Raw genomic sequence first — 16,848 nt, forward strand, 5'->3', positions numbered from 1 at the left:
ATTGAACGTTGTAAAACCATAGAAATAAGGTCATCGTCAAGCTTCAAAAAATTTTGAATTTTTTATAGAGATTTTGTTGGTAACTAATAAAATTAAATTTTACAAAGTTGTAAAACAAATTTTTTAACAATATTCAACACCTTGTAAATAAATTTTAAATAGAAGATTTGTAACTGGTTTTCAATAAGGAAGTTACTTTTAAATAGATTTAAAAACTATTTCTTTTATTTTATATTTATTAACACAAATATTCTTAAATTTATTGGTGTTGAAAATAGTAAAACATTTGTAAAAACTATGACGATTTCATGTAAATGATTAATGCTAATTTTGTTTTGATTTTATGTTTCTTTTTTAAGAATTGTTTATAAACGTGTTTGTAAATGGTTAATCAGTTATTGTCAAGGTGTATAATTAGAATTAAATTATTGTTATTAGCTTTATTAGATAAGCTTTGTATTTAGAATAAAATGTTAAGGAATTGTTTGTTTCTGTTTAATGATGGGGCTTTACAAATAATTATTTTCCTCGTAGTTTACTCAGTCAGTAGGCTAAGTTTATGCGCATAAATTAGTTAATTTGTTTTCAAATTTTAATTTAATTCATAAATACTTATGTAATTTTTTATTAAATTTTGTTATGACAATAAATTCTACATTCAAAAAATCTGTTTTATTAACTTTTATAGTTTACAGAGAATAAATAACACTGTGTGTTATTTTGAGTCATGGAAATATAACCATATACGGACACCACTACGTGATAAAAGACCAAAAAACAGTTGCAAACAGTTCGGAATTTTGATTATTGTGTTTTGGGCCATAAACTATCAGGGCATGGCTTACTAAATGCAAACGATCAGTTTCTTTCTTATTTTATAATGAAAAGAATAAAAAAAAATTTTCTAAATTTATTTCGAATTTTTTAAATTTTTTTTTGGCGATTTTGATCTTGAAGATGAAGTTTTTTTGATTTTGCCTCAGAGAGTAAATCAAAATTCCGAACGTTTTGCAAGATATGAGCCTCAGAAAATGATTTGCAAAAATGACATCGAGGCCCCGAAAAAGTCGATGACTTTGAGCAAAACTGGGTCTTTTTTTTTGGTGTTTTATTATATAGTGGAATTTTTCTGGTCCCCATTAACGATGCAGAACGGGGTCTTCGTGTACAAACCATTGCAATTTTTAAGAGCTTAGTGCAAAAACGTGATAAGCCACACGTAATGAAAAAATCGATTTGGGGCTAGAATTTTTTAGTTCACTATAAATTTCCTAAATTTTCATAACCTTAAGATTTTGAACTACATAGATTTTTCTTTCAATATTTTTATTTTAAGGTTTAACAAGTTTTTGCACTAAGACCTTCAATTTTATAAAATAATCTAATTATAATACATTACTTCTATAAATTAAAATTATCCCTAGTCATTAATAATAAAACAATTAAGAAAAATACATTAAATAAATAAAATTCCAACTATTATTTATTTTATTTATTTATTTACTCACGATTTGAATAGTTAATACAATTATTGTTTGAATACCAAGTACCCATAGACAAGACAACAACTTCCTAAAAAATAAGATGATGTTGAACAAAAATTCTTATGATTTTCAAAAATGAATAATTGTGAAATGAAAACAAGAATTGCATACTCATGACAAAAAACACAAATAATTTAATAAATTTGAAATAAAAAGTAAATGAACTTCCTTGTTAAATTCTCAAACAACGACATTTTTAAACAGACAAGCGTATAAATTTGAAAATAATTTTAATTTGTTGTTAAATCTAAATAATGTATTTGATAAACCATGCATAATTTTATTGTTTATTTTGTTTATGTTTTTAATTTATTTAATAATAATTATTGTCTTGTAGCTATTGTTAAAATGTATTGTTAAATTATACAAAAAAAAGTACTCAGACTTTTAAACTCAACTCTAGAGTAATTTTCAATAAAAAAAAAAAACTAATAACAACTACTTTCAATAGTTTAATGACTTTTTAATCTTTTATAAAAAAATCTTTCACATCAAATTATTCAGACACGGCAATTAAAAAATATGTATATAATTATTCAATTTAATTCAATTATATTAAGGGTGTTAATTTCTGACATGTTTACTAACCACCTTCAATATTTTTTTTTAATATTTATAAACTTGACTTCTTTATATGCAGTTTTTTTTATTCATTATTTTTTTATTATTAGACTTTTAAGAAGATTTATGAAAGAGATTTATTCAACTCAAAAATCTCATAGAAAAAATGGTGATTTTAAAAACTGGTAGTTCAACATTACGACAGTTGGTAGCTGAATTGTCCATAGTTTGTTTTGATGTTTGAGATATTAAATTTTAGCTTGTAAAACTAGTAACCTTTTAATATATGACGAAGTAAAAGTTTGAACATATTCGCTTCAAAGGAAGTACTAATAAATTTTATATATTTGGTCAGTTCACAAGGTCTCCTTCATGTCATATTGTCGTAATGTCCTAATATTTCACAAAGGTTTAAAAATGTTGTTATTGCCTTTCAAGAAAAAAAAATTCCTAAAATAATACTAACCAACCAGCAGAGATCTGCGCCATACGCTTACACGTCGGTTAAGCCGAGCCGCCGAGTAGTGAAATATTAGGACATTAAGACAATATGACATGAAGGAGACCTTGTGAATTGACCAAATATTCATTACCAAATTCCGTCATTCGAAATTTGCGATTATGGCATTCGTTATCGAGCAAAAAATCTAGTACATTTTATTGTAATTTCGATACGAAAGCTTCACGAATGCTGTAATTTGAACCCAGTTTTAAATATACTAGATACATTTTAATATTTCCATCCAATTGCCCAAGTAGTAAAGCTTGTGATCAAGCTACAGAACAATGCTGATTAACATGCCCGTAATCATAGCTCAAATCATTAACCGGAGAATTTCCGACACTGTGCTACGGCATCTAAGGCCCGAACAAGCTGTCTGCCGGACCCAAAATGCCTGTGTGGACTCATCAATAGTCTAGGAATAATTATCGACTTTATAGTGTGATGTAAAATGTCATGTTGTAGCTAGTGTCCGCCAGGACTGCGTGCTGTATCTCGTCATTTTGCTACCTAGGCAGCATCGTAACAAACACAGGTAGTCACAACACAACAAAGATGTATCGTACCGAATCTAAAAAGCCAACCAAACATTCGATACCCTTTGGTCAGTATGAAAATCTTCTGCCATATCCATGAACTCCAAGGTATCGGTATATTAAACTGTTGTGTCAAGTCTGTGCTCTTCTATGCATGCGAGGCGTGGAATACAACAGAACATGAAGTAAACTCTCTCCCAAGAATATTAAAAGTTTTCTGGCCTAACACCATATGTAATATAGAGATCTGGAGACAAATAAATCAGAGGCTAATCCATATTGATATCTTGAATCGCAAACGGCGCAGAATTGGTCACACGCTGCGCAGGCTTTCAACTAAGATTGCCATTGACTGGAACCTACAGGTTAGGACATATTCCATGTTATGGTCTGGCTAGATTTCAGCAGCTCATAATAGATAGGACCCTTTTTCTCCCACCTTTCTCCCACCAAATGGTCGGGTTTCACTTACGTTTCGGGTAATAATAATGGATCGATTCATTTTTCATTGCAAACATCATTTCGGAAACGCAAATTCGTCTTTCGAGGTCACTCAGCTTCAATTCGTTTGGTAAGCAGCAATTTTGAAATTGCTGTGAGCCTCGATATCGAGCAGTTTGTAGTGTTAGACCATCTGAGCTGAGCAGACTCAAATAATTTACGCTGTATGAGTGATTTACAGCAGGATAGCGGTAAACCGACCAGAATATCGATCTCATCACCTGGAAGACGTGAGCCTCTTTTGGCCAGTTCATCCGCGATAGTATTGCCAGGTACACCAGAGTGGCCCGGCACCCAGAATAACTCCACGTTAGAATGTCTCGCCATCTCGTTAAGAGATACCCGGCATTCATGTACCAATCTGGATGTCGAGTAGACACCACATAAGGATTTGATAGCAGGTTTACTGTCAGTACCTATAGTACTTCACCCAGTGTACCGCCCTTTTGATCGCTGAAATTTCAGCTTAAGTTACACTACATTGATCATGTAGCCTGAAAGACACCACCTTCTGAAAATGGGGAATATAGAAGACACCACCCACCCCAACCGCAGACATAGAGCCATCTGTATAGATGACAAACGAGTCCCTAGAAGACACCAATGATACAAAGAAGCGTTTGTCGATAAAGGGTAAGGGAGTGCAGCAATCAATGTTGACAGGGAGATAAGGTACACTTCCCAAAATAGACGCATGGCCGGTGCCAGGCCTCCATGCTCCTATAGTGCTTAGCCTAACCGCCGAATTGATGGCTAATTGTTTGGCCATGAGATCAGCAGGTAGCCAGTGCATCATAACGAACAGAGCACGAAATGGAGTACTCCGTTGCGCAACCGTAATCATTAGTGCAGAGATTCGCAGGATTCTCTCGATCATCCCACAATAGATGGATTTACCTAGAGCCTTCCACCATACTAGTGCTCCATACATTAGTATGGGCTTTACCGCCAAAAAGCCATTTCGCATTTCTAAGGCTAATTTCCCAGGTCTTCACAACAGCTCTTCTGCAGGCATAAATAGTGATAGCCGCTTTAGACGCTCTTGCATGGATATTCGGGCTCCAGGATAGCTTAGAGTCCAGAATAATTGCCAGATACTTAGCACTATCCGAGAGCTTAAGTTCCACTCCGTTAAGAGTGGATTTTGTACCTTCTTGAGAAAAGCTCCGTTTTCCCAGGATTCACACCGAGTCCACTAGCAGTGCTCCACTGGCTGAGTGTACTAAGTGAAGTTTATAGGCAACATCATCAGCATATGCAACATTTTGGCTCTTCATGGAATCTAATTTCATGAGTAGTATATTAATGACAAGATTCTACAAGAGTGGCGTTAAACCCCTCCCTGTGGAGTGCCTCGGTTCGCTACTCTAAAGATAGTAGCAGTTCCACACAACCTTACAAAGTGAAACATTTTTTTCTTTTACAATGGAACAAATAATTTCTTGATTTTACTCTTAACACTAATGCACGTTTAGCGTGACAAATATTGAATCACAAGTTTGTATTAACAAGCGATATTTAACACTGTTAAAGCGACTTTCCACATTGAATTGTGTATGTTTGCCAATAAGCATTACCAACACTGATTTTCACTAATAGAAATCAGCTGTTGTCAACAAATTTTTTGCATAAAAAGTACTTAACGCAGCTGCAAAAAAGGGTATTATCTCACACTGAAATATAAAATACTTAAATGAAATTTCTAGAATAGAACATATGCCTGCTCCAATGGTAACATAAATGGAACATTTTTTTCAGAAAAGAAAACACCATAAGTGAGAATAAATGGCAGATATTTACCCTTCAAAATGACATATAAGTTATTAAAAACAAAAACCCCGTTCCAAAGATACGTCATCTGCTGTGAATCCCTCATTTTTAAGTCATACACTCAATATTTCCGCAAGGTCAAACTCCATTTTAGACCTATGGTTTCTAGGACAGAGTTGGTTAGAATTCTTCTTAAATCATTAGTATATTTGAAAACGATGTGAATCTAAATTCCGGGGAAAGTTTTAATCTCTTTGGAAAAAAAATTTCACTTGAAAAATTGTGCAATAAATCTTTTTTGACATTTTTAATTGCAAATACTGTAGTGAGTATTTTAATTCGTACTAATTCACAATAATTTATTCATTCGATCAACAACATGCCACTAATAAATAACATTTTAAGCAAATAAAAATCTCTATAAATTTTTTTTTCAATATTTTTGTTACAATACTTACAATATTTAAATATTTCTGTACAGAAATATTTACTGTATTTAGTACTTTAATTCATACTAATTCACAATAATTTATTCATTCGATCTACAACATGATATTTTAAAACAAATAAAATTCTCTATAAATATTTTTTGTTTAAATATTTTTATTACAAGTTTATTTAAATACTTTTTGTTATTATTACATTACTAATTGAAACTAAACAATTTATATTTTTAAAGTAAATACAAAGTAGTTAACCATAAATGTAAATAAAAAAATAAACATAAATAAATTAAAACTAAAATAATTCGCTACTTAAATAAATATAAAATAAAAACGTCATTAGTGGCTCGTAAAAATAATAAGAATTACTAAAAAATAAACAAATATTTATATAAACAAATGACTAAGCAACAACGATTACTAGATAATAATACAAAATAATAGTAAAAATACCTAAAATTTTTATTTTATTCACGTTTATGACACAATGGCAACTCTAAGTTTTTGTTTCGTTTATTATTATTTTTTTTGTTGTAAAGCTAACGCCCCCTGAATGTGAAAATGTAATTACGAAAATAGTAAAATTTATAATGACAGTAAACAATTAATAACAAGTGGACAACCTTTGGTAAATGACAGTTATAAAATGTTTGGAGGTCTAGTGTATTACACTGAGAGCATAGTTTAGTTTAATTTAATTTTGTTATGCTAACTTTTGTCTACCACTTTGTATTCGGGATTGTGGAACCAATCTTCTTTAATCAGATCGGCACCCTTCTCACCAATCATTATGACAGGGGCATTAGTGTTGCCACTACTAATGGTGGGCATTATGCTGGCATCTATAACTCTTAAACCTCTAATGCCATAAACACGCAATCTAGGATCTACTACTGCTTCAGGATCCCAGGCTGGACCCATTTTCGCTGTACCACAGGGATGGTATATGGTCATGGATATAGTACGGGCTTGACAATCCAAATATTCGTCCGATAGGAATTTGAATTTCTTGCAATTGGGCAATGATTTTTGCCATAAACGTGAACCAAACTGTTTGAAAACTTTAGCTTCGGCCACACGTAAAGCAATTTTGGCTCCCTCTACCAAGGTTTGGGCATCAAAGGGATCATCGAAATAATTGGCATTAATTTTGGGATAATCAAAAGGATTTGCTGATTTTAGCTTCACCCAGCCTCTAGAACGGGGTCTTAGCAACAAAGGCATTATGGTCCAGGTGTCCTTATTGGCTATAGGCTGATAAACTTCTTGGTAAATTGATTCCTTTAAGCCCAAAACCTTTTTAACACGGGCACCATTATCTGAATTAATAGAGGCGGGAGCCATGTGAAATTGTATATCAGGCCAATCTATGGATTTATTGGAAAAGGGTGTATGCACAAAAGCCAAACCCTCTACACCACCCAAAGTGGTCATGGGTCCACGTTCTCTTAAGACATATTGAAATGTAACTGCTGTGGGATTGAAACGATCTTGCACTATAGACACTGGTTTATCCACCAAAAACGACAAACCTCCCATACCCACATGATCTTGTAGATTTTCTCCTACCGGCAAATCTTGCAACACCTTAATGCCATGTTTTTCTAAATGTTTGCGCGGCCCTATTCCCGACAACATCATTATCTGAGGCGTATTAATGGCTCCAGCTGATAAAATAATTTCTCTTTTAGCATACACCTTAATAACTTGTCCATTCTTAACAAATTCTATTCCCTTAGCTCTCATGGTGCCCGGTTCTATCATGACCTTGGTAACCTGAGAATTCATGGATAAATGAAAATTGGGACGATTTCTTATGGGTCTCAAAAAGGCCTTGGCCGTACTACAGCGAGATCCTCTTCTTATGGTACCCTGGGCTATCATGAAACCCGTTTGTATTTCACCATTAATATCACGATTTTCATAACCAATTTCAGTGCCGGCCTCTACAAAGGCAGCCACCAGGGGTGAATGCCAGGGAGACTCTTGCACGGTTAAGAGACCACCCTTGCCATGATAGGGATTCTTATTTAAATAGGGATTGCGATTATCTTCAGATTTCTTAAAGTATTTCAAAATGCTGTCATAACCCCAGCCAGGATTGCCCAAGGATTCCCAGTGATCATAATCATAGCGATTGCCTCTCACATACAGCATGTAGTTCAAAACACTGGATCCACCCAATACCTTGCCTCTTGGCCAATTGCAGCGATTATTTTTCATGCCCAAACAGGCCTTATTCGAGGGTTCCGTTTTATACTGCCAATCCAATTTACTCAATTGCAAATAGGCTGCCAAGGAGGGAACATCTGATATTTCATTTTCGTCTGGCCCAGCTTCTATCAGTAGAACTTTCCATTTGCGCACTTCACTTAAACGATTGGCCACCACAGCTCCTGCTGAACCGGCACCCACCACTATAAAATCATATTCGCTATAGATATTCGTTTGATCAAAAACTCTTGATTCCGGATCCACATTGTCGTATTTGTAGTAAGTTATGGCGGCCAGTATTAGGGGAATTAGCCAGAGACCAGTGGTGACAACACCAAAGGTGGATTTTATCACAGTCGTTATGAAAAGTAGATTTAGCACCATGTTGGTTTTTGTTTTTATGGGAAAATTATTAAAACAATTTTAAGGACTTCGTTGGGTATTTGTGTTTTTTTGTAGGGAGTTTAAGTATGTTTTCTTTCAGCTTTAGAGCTTTTTACGTTTGACCATTGTAGTAACAAATCTCGCAGAGAGAAATCTGAAAAGAAAGGAAAAATAAATGTTAAAATAGCACAACAGATGTATTAGTAATAAGAATAGAAACATATAATTTAATTTGAATTATATAATAAACTAGTTTGAACTAGTTAGTTTAAAGACCAGTTCTAGTTCGTTTAAAGACCAGTTCTAGTTCCATTCTAGTTCAGTTCTAGTTCAGTTCTAGTTCAGTTCTAGTTCAGTTCTAGTTCAGTTCTAGTTCAGTTCTAGTTCAGCTCTAGTTCAGTTCTAGTTCTAGTTCAGTTCTAGTTCAGTTCTAGTTCAGTTCTAGTTCAGTTCTAGTTCAGTTCTAGTTCAGTTCTAGTTCAGTTCTAGTTCAGTTCTAGTTCAGTTCTAGTTCAGTTCTAGTTCAGTTCTAGTTCAGTTCTAGTTCAGTTCTAGTTCAGTTCTAGTTCAGTTCTAGTTCAGTTCTAGTTCAGTTCTAGTTCAGTTCTAGTTCAGTTCTAGTTCAGTTCTAGTTCAGTTCTAGTTCAGTTCTAGTTCAGTTCTAGTTCAGTTCTAGTTCAGTTCTAGTTCAGTTCTAGTTCAGTTCTAGTTCAGTTCTAGTTCAGTTCTAGTTCAGTTCTAGTTCAGTTCTAGTTCAGTTCTAGTTCAGTTCTAGTTCAGTTCTAGTTCAGTTCTAGTTCAGTTCTAGTTCAGTTCTAGTTCAGTTCTAGTTCAGTTCTAGTTCAGTTCTAGTTCAGTTCTAGTTCAGTTCTAGTTCAGTTCTAGTTCAGTTCTAGTTCAGTTCTAGTTCAGTTCTAGTTCAGTTCTAGTTCAGTTCTAGTTCAGTTCTAGTTCAGTTCTAGTTCAGTTCTAGTTCAGTTCTAGTTCAGTTCTAGTTCAGTTCTAGTTCAGTTCTAGTTCAGTTCTAGTTCAGTTCTAGTTCAGTTCTAGTTCAGTTCTAGTTCAGTTCTAGTTCAGTTCTAGTTCAGTTCTAGTTCAGTTCTAGTTCAGTTCTAGTTCAGTTCTAGTTCAGTTCTAGTTCAGTTCTAGTTCAGTTCTAGTTCAGTTCTAGTTCAGTTCTAGTTCAGTTCTAGTTCAGTTCTAGTTCAGTTCTAGTTCAGTTCTAGTTCAGTTCTAGTTCAGTTCTAGTTCAGTTCTAGTTCAGTTCTAGTTCAGTTCTAGTTCAGTTCTAGTTCAGTTCTAGTTCAGTTCTAGTTCAGTTCTAGTTCAGTTCTAGTTCAGTTCTAGTTCAGTTCTAGTTCAGTTCTAGTTCAGTTCTAGTTCAGTTCTAGTTCAGTTCTAGTTCAGTTCTAGTTCAGTTCTAGTTCAGTTCTAGTTCAGTTCTAGTTCAGTTCTAGTTCAGTTCTAGTTCAGTTCTAGTTCAGTTCTAGTTCAGTTCTAGTTCAGTTCTAGTTCAGTTCTAGTTCAGTTCTAGTTCAGTTCTAGTTCAGTTCTAGTTCAGTTCTAGTTCAGTTCTAGTTCAGTTCTAGTTCAGTTCTAGTTCAGTTCTAGTTCAGTTCTAGTTCAGTTCTAGTTCAGTTCTAGTTCAGTTCTAGTTCAGTTCTAGTTCAGTTCTAGTTCAGTTCTAGTTCAGTTCTAGTTCAGTTCTAGTTCAGTTCTAGTTCAGTTCTAGTTCAGTTCTAGTTCAGTTCTAGTTCAGTTCTAGTTCAGTTCTAGTTCAGTTCTAGTTCAGTTCTAGTTCAGTTCTAGTTCAGTTCTAGTTCAGTTCTAGTTCAGTTCTAGTTCAGTTCTAGTTCAGTTCTAGTTCAGTTCTAGTTCAGTTCTAGTTCAGTTCTAGTTCAGTTCTAGTTCAGTTCTAGTTCAGTTCTAGTTCAGTTCTAGTTCAGTTCTAGTTCAGTTCTAGTTCAGTTCTAGTTCAGTTCTAGTTCAGTTCTAGTTCAGTTCTAGTTCAGTTCTAGTTCATTATTTTGTGTCTGACAAAGATTCCATATAAATTTCAAATTTATTTCTTTATACTAATACATTTTTTTCCTTTTCATTACAGGTAATATTGACCAAATGGAATTTATAATAAAATTAAAATATTCTTAAAAAAAGTAAGTCATTTGCATAAAATTTCAACAAAACCTATAACGAGTTTTAAATTAATCGCCAGCAACCTTTACATTATCTGTGTAAACATCGGCTGATTCAGAAGGGCTTCTCATAGTGAAAGTGATTGGATATAAGACAAGAGTTTACATATTTTAAATTAATTAAAGAATTATTTAAACCTTTGACTGATTTAAATAACGTGATACAAACTCGTTTTGGTTACAATATAAACCTTTAATTTTTGCGACATAAGTTATTTTTGTAAATTCCCACAGTAATATTGATTCAAACACTTTCGAATGCCGTTTTCTAAAGTTTTTTTTTTGTAAACAATATCATTTGTGACTCCATATTAATATGATTTTACTGTCATTATTTAAATAAATTAAGAGATCTGTATAAATAAACTCTTTTACCATGTATTCAGATTTGCTACAAAGTATATTTTATAGTTTAAAAAAATATGCATATTCTGGCTCGTGTTCTCATTTAAACCTGTTTGCAAAATTAATGCAGAAATATGCAAATTTAAGTATTTGTTTGTATTTTATGTTCTGAAATGTATCATGATGAAATAAATTCTTTACATACGTTTTTTATTATATTTCTTTTCGATATTTTATTTCATTATTATGTTTCTAAGCCTAAATCGCTAAGTTATACATGGAATGCCAAATTGTATAGATTTCTAAATGGAGTTCAATAGCCGTTAAATAAACATTTAAAGAAATATTATATTTTTATAACGAACTCTAAATGGTAGAGAGTTTACATATTTATTTTCTCATTTTGTTTGTTACACATTGTATTATTAATGAGTAGAGATTTTTAACGTTTAACCCCCATTAACACGAAGTCTGATTATGTATTAACTAATAGTTATACTGACAGTTTTCATATAAAAATTAAATTAACTGGCAGTACAACTATTAGTTTATACATAACCAGACTTCGTACGTAAGTTTTGGGAAATTTTAACCGACGAATTTGTTTAATTATTCTTTCTATTAAAATTAAATTTGCTGAAATATATATCCATTTGAAAATTACTAAAAAAAAACTATCGAATTTTGGTAACACAGACCCCAATCGATGAAGGATTAATCTATTTTTTGAACTTCCGGAAAGGTTTAATATTGTTTATACGAATCAAATTATATCTAGGTTTACTATGTTATGTAGGCATTTAAATCCACCTAACACTCTAGTACTGTTCCGGATTTTAAAGTATCATCTTATAGCTGCTGTAAAACTTCTGACAATGCCCATTTTAAAAAAAGTATGACCTGAAAGACTGTATTGTGGCTGGGAAGGAAGAATTTGGAATATTCTTGGCTTTCGATGTTAAATCTTAGTTCCATTCTGTCATTTGATTTTAATTGGTTCCCAATAGATTACTTCCGGATTTTAAAGTGCAGTAAAAAATAAACTCTTAAAGTGACTACAAACTAGGTTACTTGGAGACACTAAAGTTGCAATTGACTTAACGATAGGTTACATGGGATATCAGTATACTTTCACTATAATTGTGTTTATTTAGTTTGAACTGACAAGACTAACATTATTGTTAGGTTATTCTTCAATGCCAGTACTACAATTAAAGGTACCTCTCACTATTAAATAATGCGAGGAAGGTCTAGTTTTTTCTGAAACTAGCGTAATAGGTTTTGTGTAGCGTTCCTAATATTCCGGATTTTTTGAATTACTATTAAATAATAAAAAAATCGGTTCATTCCCAAACATTTTTTTGGGGAAAATTCCCAAAAACCAATACAACTAAGTTAAATCTAGAAAAAAAATTTAATTCCTTTCGAAAAGAACTTTTGCAATTCAGAGTAGATATAAACAAATTTAATACAGTATTATTGACATTATTTTCACGAGATGTGAATATCCTACAAGTCATTTAAGAACTTAAAATTTCTGGTTGTATTAAGTCGACCTACTAAGTAGAAAACTTAATTTATTGTATCTTCATTACTTAAAGAATTATCAAATCTTACATTCAAAAACTATTATTTAATTAGTCCAGCCAATGCCGGGCGAACAATTCTGTATCCATTGTTGCTGTGCTTAAATTGACATTATTTCTTAGGTACCGTGAAATAGCTCCCAAATGAAATAACTCCCAATGAAATAACTCCCTATGAAATAATTCCCATCAAAAATTAAATAATTCCCAAACTTGAAAAATGAAATAAGTACCAAAAGGTAAAATTAAATTACTCCCAATAATCGGCGGTTTCATAATTTTAAAAATACTACTCCCAAAAAAGCGAAATAACTCCCAATGAAATAAATCGCAATAGAAATGAAATAATTCCCAATTTATATAATCTAAAAAAAGGAACTACAAAAGTGAAATTATTCATCTCTTACCAAACATTTTTTGCAATCAAAAACCGGTTTTTGATACACTCCAGAGGAGAAAACCTTTGCGCCCGGCCGAAGGCCGACAATGCAAAAACCTTTTCTGAGCGAAGTCAGTTTTTGATACACCCCAGAGGAGAAAACCTTAGCGCCCGGCCGAAGTCCGCAAATGCAAAAAACGTTTTTGAGTGAAGCCAGTTTTTGATATTTATGGGTTCTGCTTTTGCAAAGTAGAACCTAACAAAAATGAAATAACTCCCAATACAGTGAAATAACTCCTTATTCCCAAAATAAAATGAAATAAAACCCAACAAAAATTTTATTGGGAGTTGTTTCATTGGGAGTTATTGCATTATGAAATAACTCCCAACAAAAAATTATGAAATAACTCCCTATGCGTTGGGAGTTGTTTCATAATGAAATAAGTCCTAAGTTGTATGAAAAATTCGTTGGGTGTTATTTCATCTTTTCGTGGGGAGTTATTTCACGGTACCTATTTCTTATTGTCTTTGGATTATGTCGGTTGTTTCCCTCCTTCTCAATGGAATCGAATTGTTATCTTATATGTTGCAAGCCAATGGATTTGGGTTTATTTCATGCTTTTTTAAATATTTTTCTACATGTTTCTTGATCTCAATTTCCATAAAAGGAATATATACTATGATCATTCTTAAAAACTAGTTTTGACGTCTTTGGATTTTTTCTAAATTTGACGCTGAGGCCATGCGTGCCATAAAACCATATGATCGATTTATAAAATAGAAGTTTACAATCTAAAGCGTTGAATTTCTGCAAAGGAGCAAATTAATTTCAATTGATTACAATTTCATTTGAGTCAACTTTGCATCTATATGACTATTCCATGTAAGGCTACGTTCGGGGGACTCCAGCTTCAATGGGTTGCGGAGAACTTAAAAAGTCAAGCTTAAATGTTCAATAACTTGCCATACTCTATCAAACGATCGTGAAATATCGATGAAGTGAGCAGAACAATATTTCTTTTCCTCAAACGGTTTTCTTACAACATTTACAAGTCTATAAGTACTGTTCGATAGTGATGTGTTTTCTTCTAAATCCAAATTAATGATTCGGAATACAATTTTTTTCAATTAACATCTACTACAATTTGTCCATGAGCAACTTCTAAAATAGCTTTTATATGTTAGACAATAGGCTGATAGGTCTGTAGGATTCTACTTTTGTGTGATCTTTTCCCGTAGTCATACCTCCATTTTGCGGGATAATATTCAAGGCATAATATAGCATAAAACAAATATAATTATTTGTATTGCTATCCGGGGTAGCATCTTACCAGACACTTTTTTGGAGTATAAATCAACAATAGCCTTTTCGATCGCGCAAGCTTTTATTTGAGTTGAGCAATTGCCTCTCTCTTCAAACTCTTCACTTTTCATTTAAGAACCGTTCGACATCTGCAGAATAAATTCTAGTATATCTGATTTGTCGTGGGATTTGGGTAACATGTTGAGCAGCCAATTTGAGATTTTTATTGAAATTGATAAGAGAGTGATCGATGTTATCTGGTGTTCTTAGCGTTATGTTTTCCGAGCAAAATATGTACTGAGCAATTTTATATATTTAAGTAAATTAATTCTTAAAATAATAATTATATGTCAACAGATTTTATATTGCTAGTATCAAAAAGTCTATGGATATAATTGAAATATTCGATTAGCAACAAATCACAACGAAATAACGAATCTATAAAATAATACCATAACTTTAAGAAGAAAATTTCCGAAATTTCCCTACAAAAATTCTCAGGATTTTCGAGACAGAGTAACAAAACCTTTAGCCCGACTGAGCTCCCTATTAGTGAAAAATTTCCGATTAAAGGTAAATAATGGTTACAGTACTACGAAAAAGTCCTTGTTATCCAACACAGCATATTTAGAGATTTGTTCGTGAAGACAACCGGCCTCACCTCACATGACGATAAAGCCCTGAAATATTTATTTTATTAAACAAACGTTTAATGTAGTAAGTAGGAGGTGGTTAATAAATTGTTTGCCTTTATAAAAGTAATGTAAAATCAAATAAATATATGTTGTCTAAATAAATCAAATATGAATGTAACTCAAGAACATATTTAAAGATTTTTACAGCACTTTGTCATTCAAGATAATTCTACAATTATAATTAAATATTTAAATGACAGCACAATATGACTCTCATCTGGCAACTTTAAATTTATCATAGCACATGTTTCAAAATACTTACTTAAGTATGTATTAAGTAATCTACCAGTTTGGTTCAAGTTTATTGGGTCGAGGTTAAGTCTACTCTAAAAATGTATTGAACAGATTCTTATAAATTAAACTTTAGTCAATGTTAAGGTTTGTTATTTCTATTAAAAGCAAAAATTCTGAATAATTAAATGAAAACTTGTAGTCAATGATTAAATGGAAAATACTTTTAAAATAAAATAAAAATAAATAAATACAAATTTATCAAAATTTAAGTTTATTAACCTTTAGCTTAAAAAATAAAACTATAATTTTACATTAAAAAACAAAATTAATTAAAGATTTCAGAAATCATAAATGAAATAAAATAAATAATGACTAAAATTTTAGTTAAAGTGTTTAAATGTATTGAAAGTTTACTAAAAAAATAAACGAAAAACCCAGCAAAACAGATAACGGAAGTATTTGTGTAAAATAAAATAAAAAATATTTAAATATTGCGGAAGTTTAAAAAACCTAAACACACAACTCAGTTAACGGACATACAAAAAAAAAAAAACGGCATGTCAACAGCACTTGACCCAGTTTATTGGCTAAATTTAAGATCTGGTTTCTTGAGTTGTTTCTTATTAAATTTTCAAATTACCTTTTTCATTTTTGTTTTGTTAAATTATATTAAATTTGCAGTATTGTTTCAGTTTGATGGAAAATCTTCTTTTATTTTGAATCTAGAAAGATCTTAATATTTATACCAATTTTTGTTTTTATTAAAATAAAATGATTGAGTGATTTTATTTTGCTCTCTTAAATCGAGAGATATGATTCATTTATTACATATGTTTTAAATCAATGAACTTTTAGAGCAAAGTACTTTGAAGCCTGCGTAAGAATACATTAATTTGATCACGTAGTTATATTAACATTTCGATGGTTGTGTTTTCTTAAAAATAAATTCATATGGCCGATAGGAAATTTTAAGAATTAATGGAAAGTATATCAAATATACCGGAGGCTTAGAAACATTTTAGTTGGAAAACAATTTATGTTCTCAGAACATATTTATATATTCTGGTAAAAAAATAGTTTTCCCTCTTTTGAGCCATTGAACTTTTATTAGATTAAAATAAAATTCGTATAATTGACAATTCTAATATTTATAATATTAAATTAAATATTTGTAAATTTCAATAAACTAAAATATCTGAATTTCCCGGCTCTTAATTGTCAACATTCATCTGTCACTTGACTCCTGTCAAAATTTGAACAGACTGCCTCATTTAGTTTCTGTTTGGCAGCCATTGATAGCAGGCTTCTTCGTGACTCAAAGTATACAGAGGCGACACGGCAAAAAAAAAATATATTTGCCTCTACACCATTGAATTCTACACCATCACTTTCAATGGTTAAAATGTGGTTTACTGAATTTCGTTGTGGGCAGTTCGATCTGAAAGAGTATTTTAGGGATATCCTGGTTGAAAATAAATTATTTGTAAATATATAAATAATGGTCTGATCGGTGTAAAGTATTACATGGTATCAAATATTTGATGAAAAAAAATTCGGGTTAAAACATATTTTTCCCGATTTTGACCCATTGTAGGTCCAACTTACTTCCACCTTATATACATCGTTGCAATGGACTTTGAAATATCTATCATTAGA

The 16,848-nt window shown here is 31.9% G+C and overlaps 2 protein-coding genes across 3 annotated transcripts in view; one reads left to right on the forward strand and one right to left on the reverse strand.

The window, feature by feature from the left end:
• Flo2 (flotillin-2) overlaps window positions 1-16,848 on the forward strand; it is a 503,689-nt gene that overhangs the window by 117,907 nt on the left and 368,934 nt on the right. The gene's annotated exons all lie outside the window — the stretch shown is intronic.
• On the reverse strand, window positions 6,549-8,455 carry LOC135958772 (glucose dehydrogenase [FAD, quinone]). Its single transcript, XM_065509669.1, has one exon. The coding sequence runs from the start codon at window positions 8,453-8,455 to the stop codon at window positions 6,566-6,568; it is 1,890 nt and encodes a 629-aa protein (XP_065365741.1). The 3' UTR covers window positions 6,549-6,565.

This window comes from Calliphora vicina, chromosome 4 (assembly GCF_958450345.1).
Source record: "Calliphora vicina chromosome 4, idCalVici1.1, whole genome shotgun sequence".
In the NCBI taxonomy this organism is placed as follows: Eukaryota; Metazoa; Arthropoda; class Insecta; order Diptera; family Calliphoridae; genus Calliphora; species Calliphora vicina.

Excerpts from the sequence above, each read along its gene's own strand:
- LOC135958772 (XM_065509669.1), bottom strand. The coding sequence starts at position 8,455 with ATGGTGCTAAATCTACTTTTCATAACGACTGTGATAAAATCCACCTTT.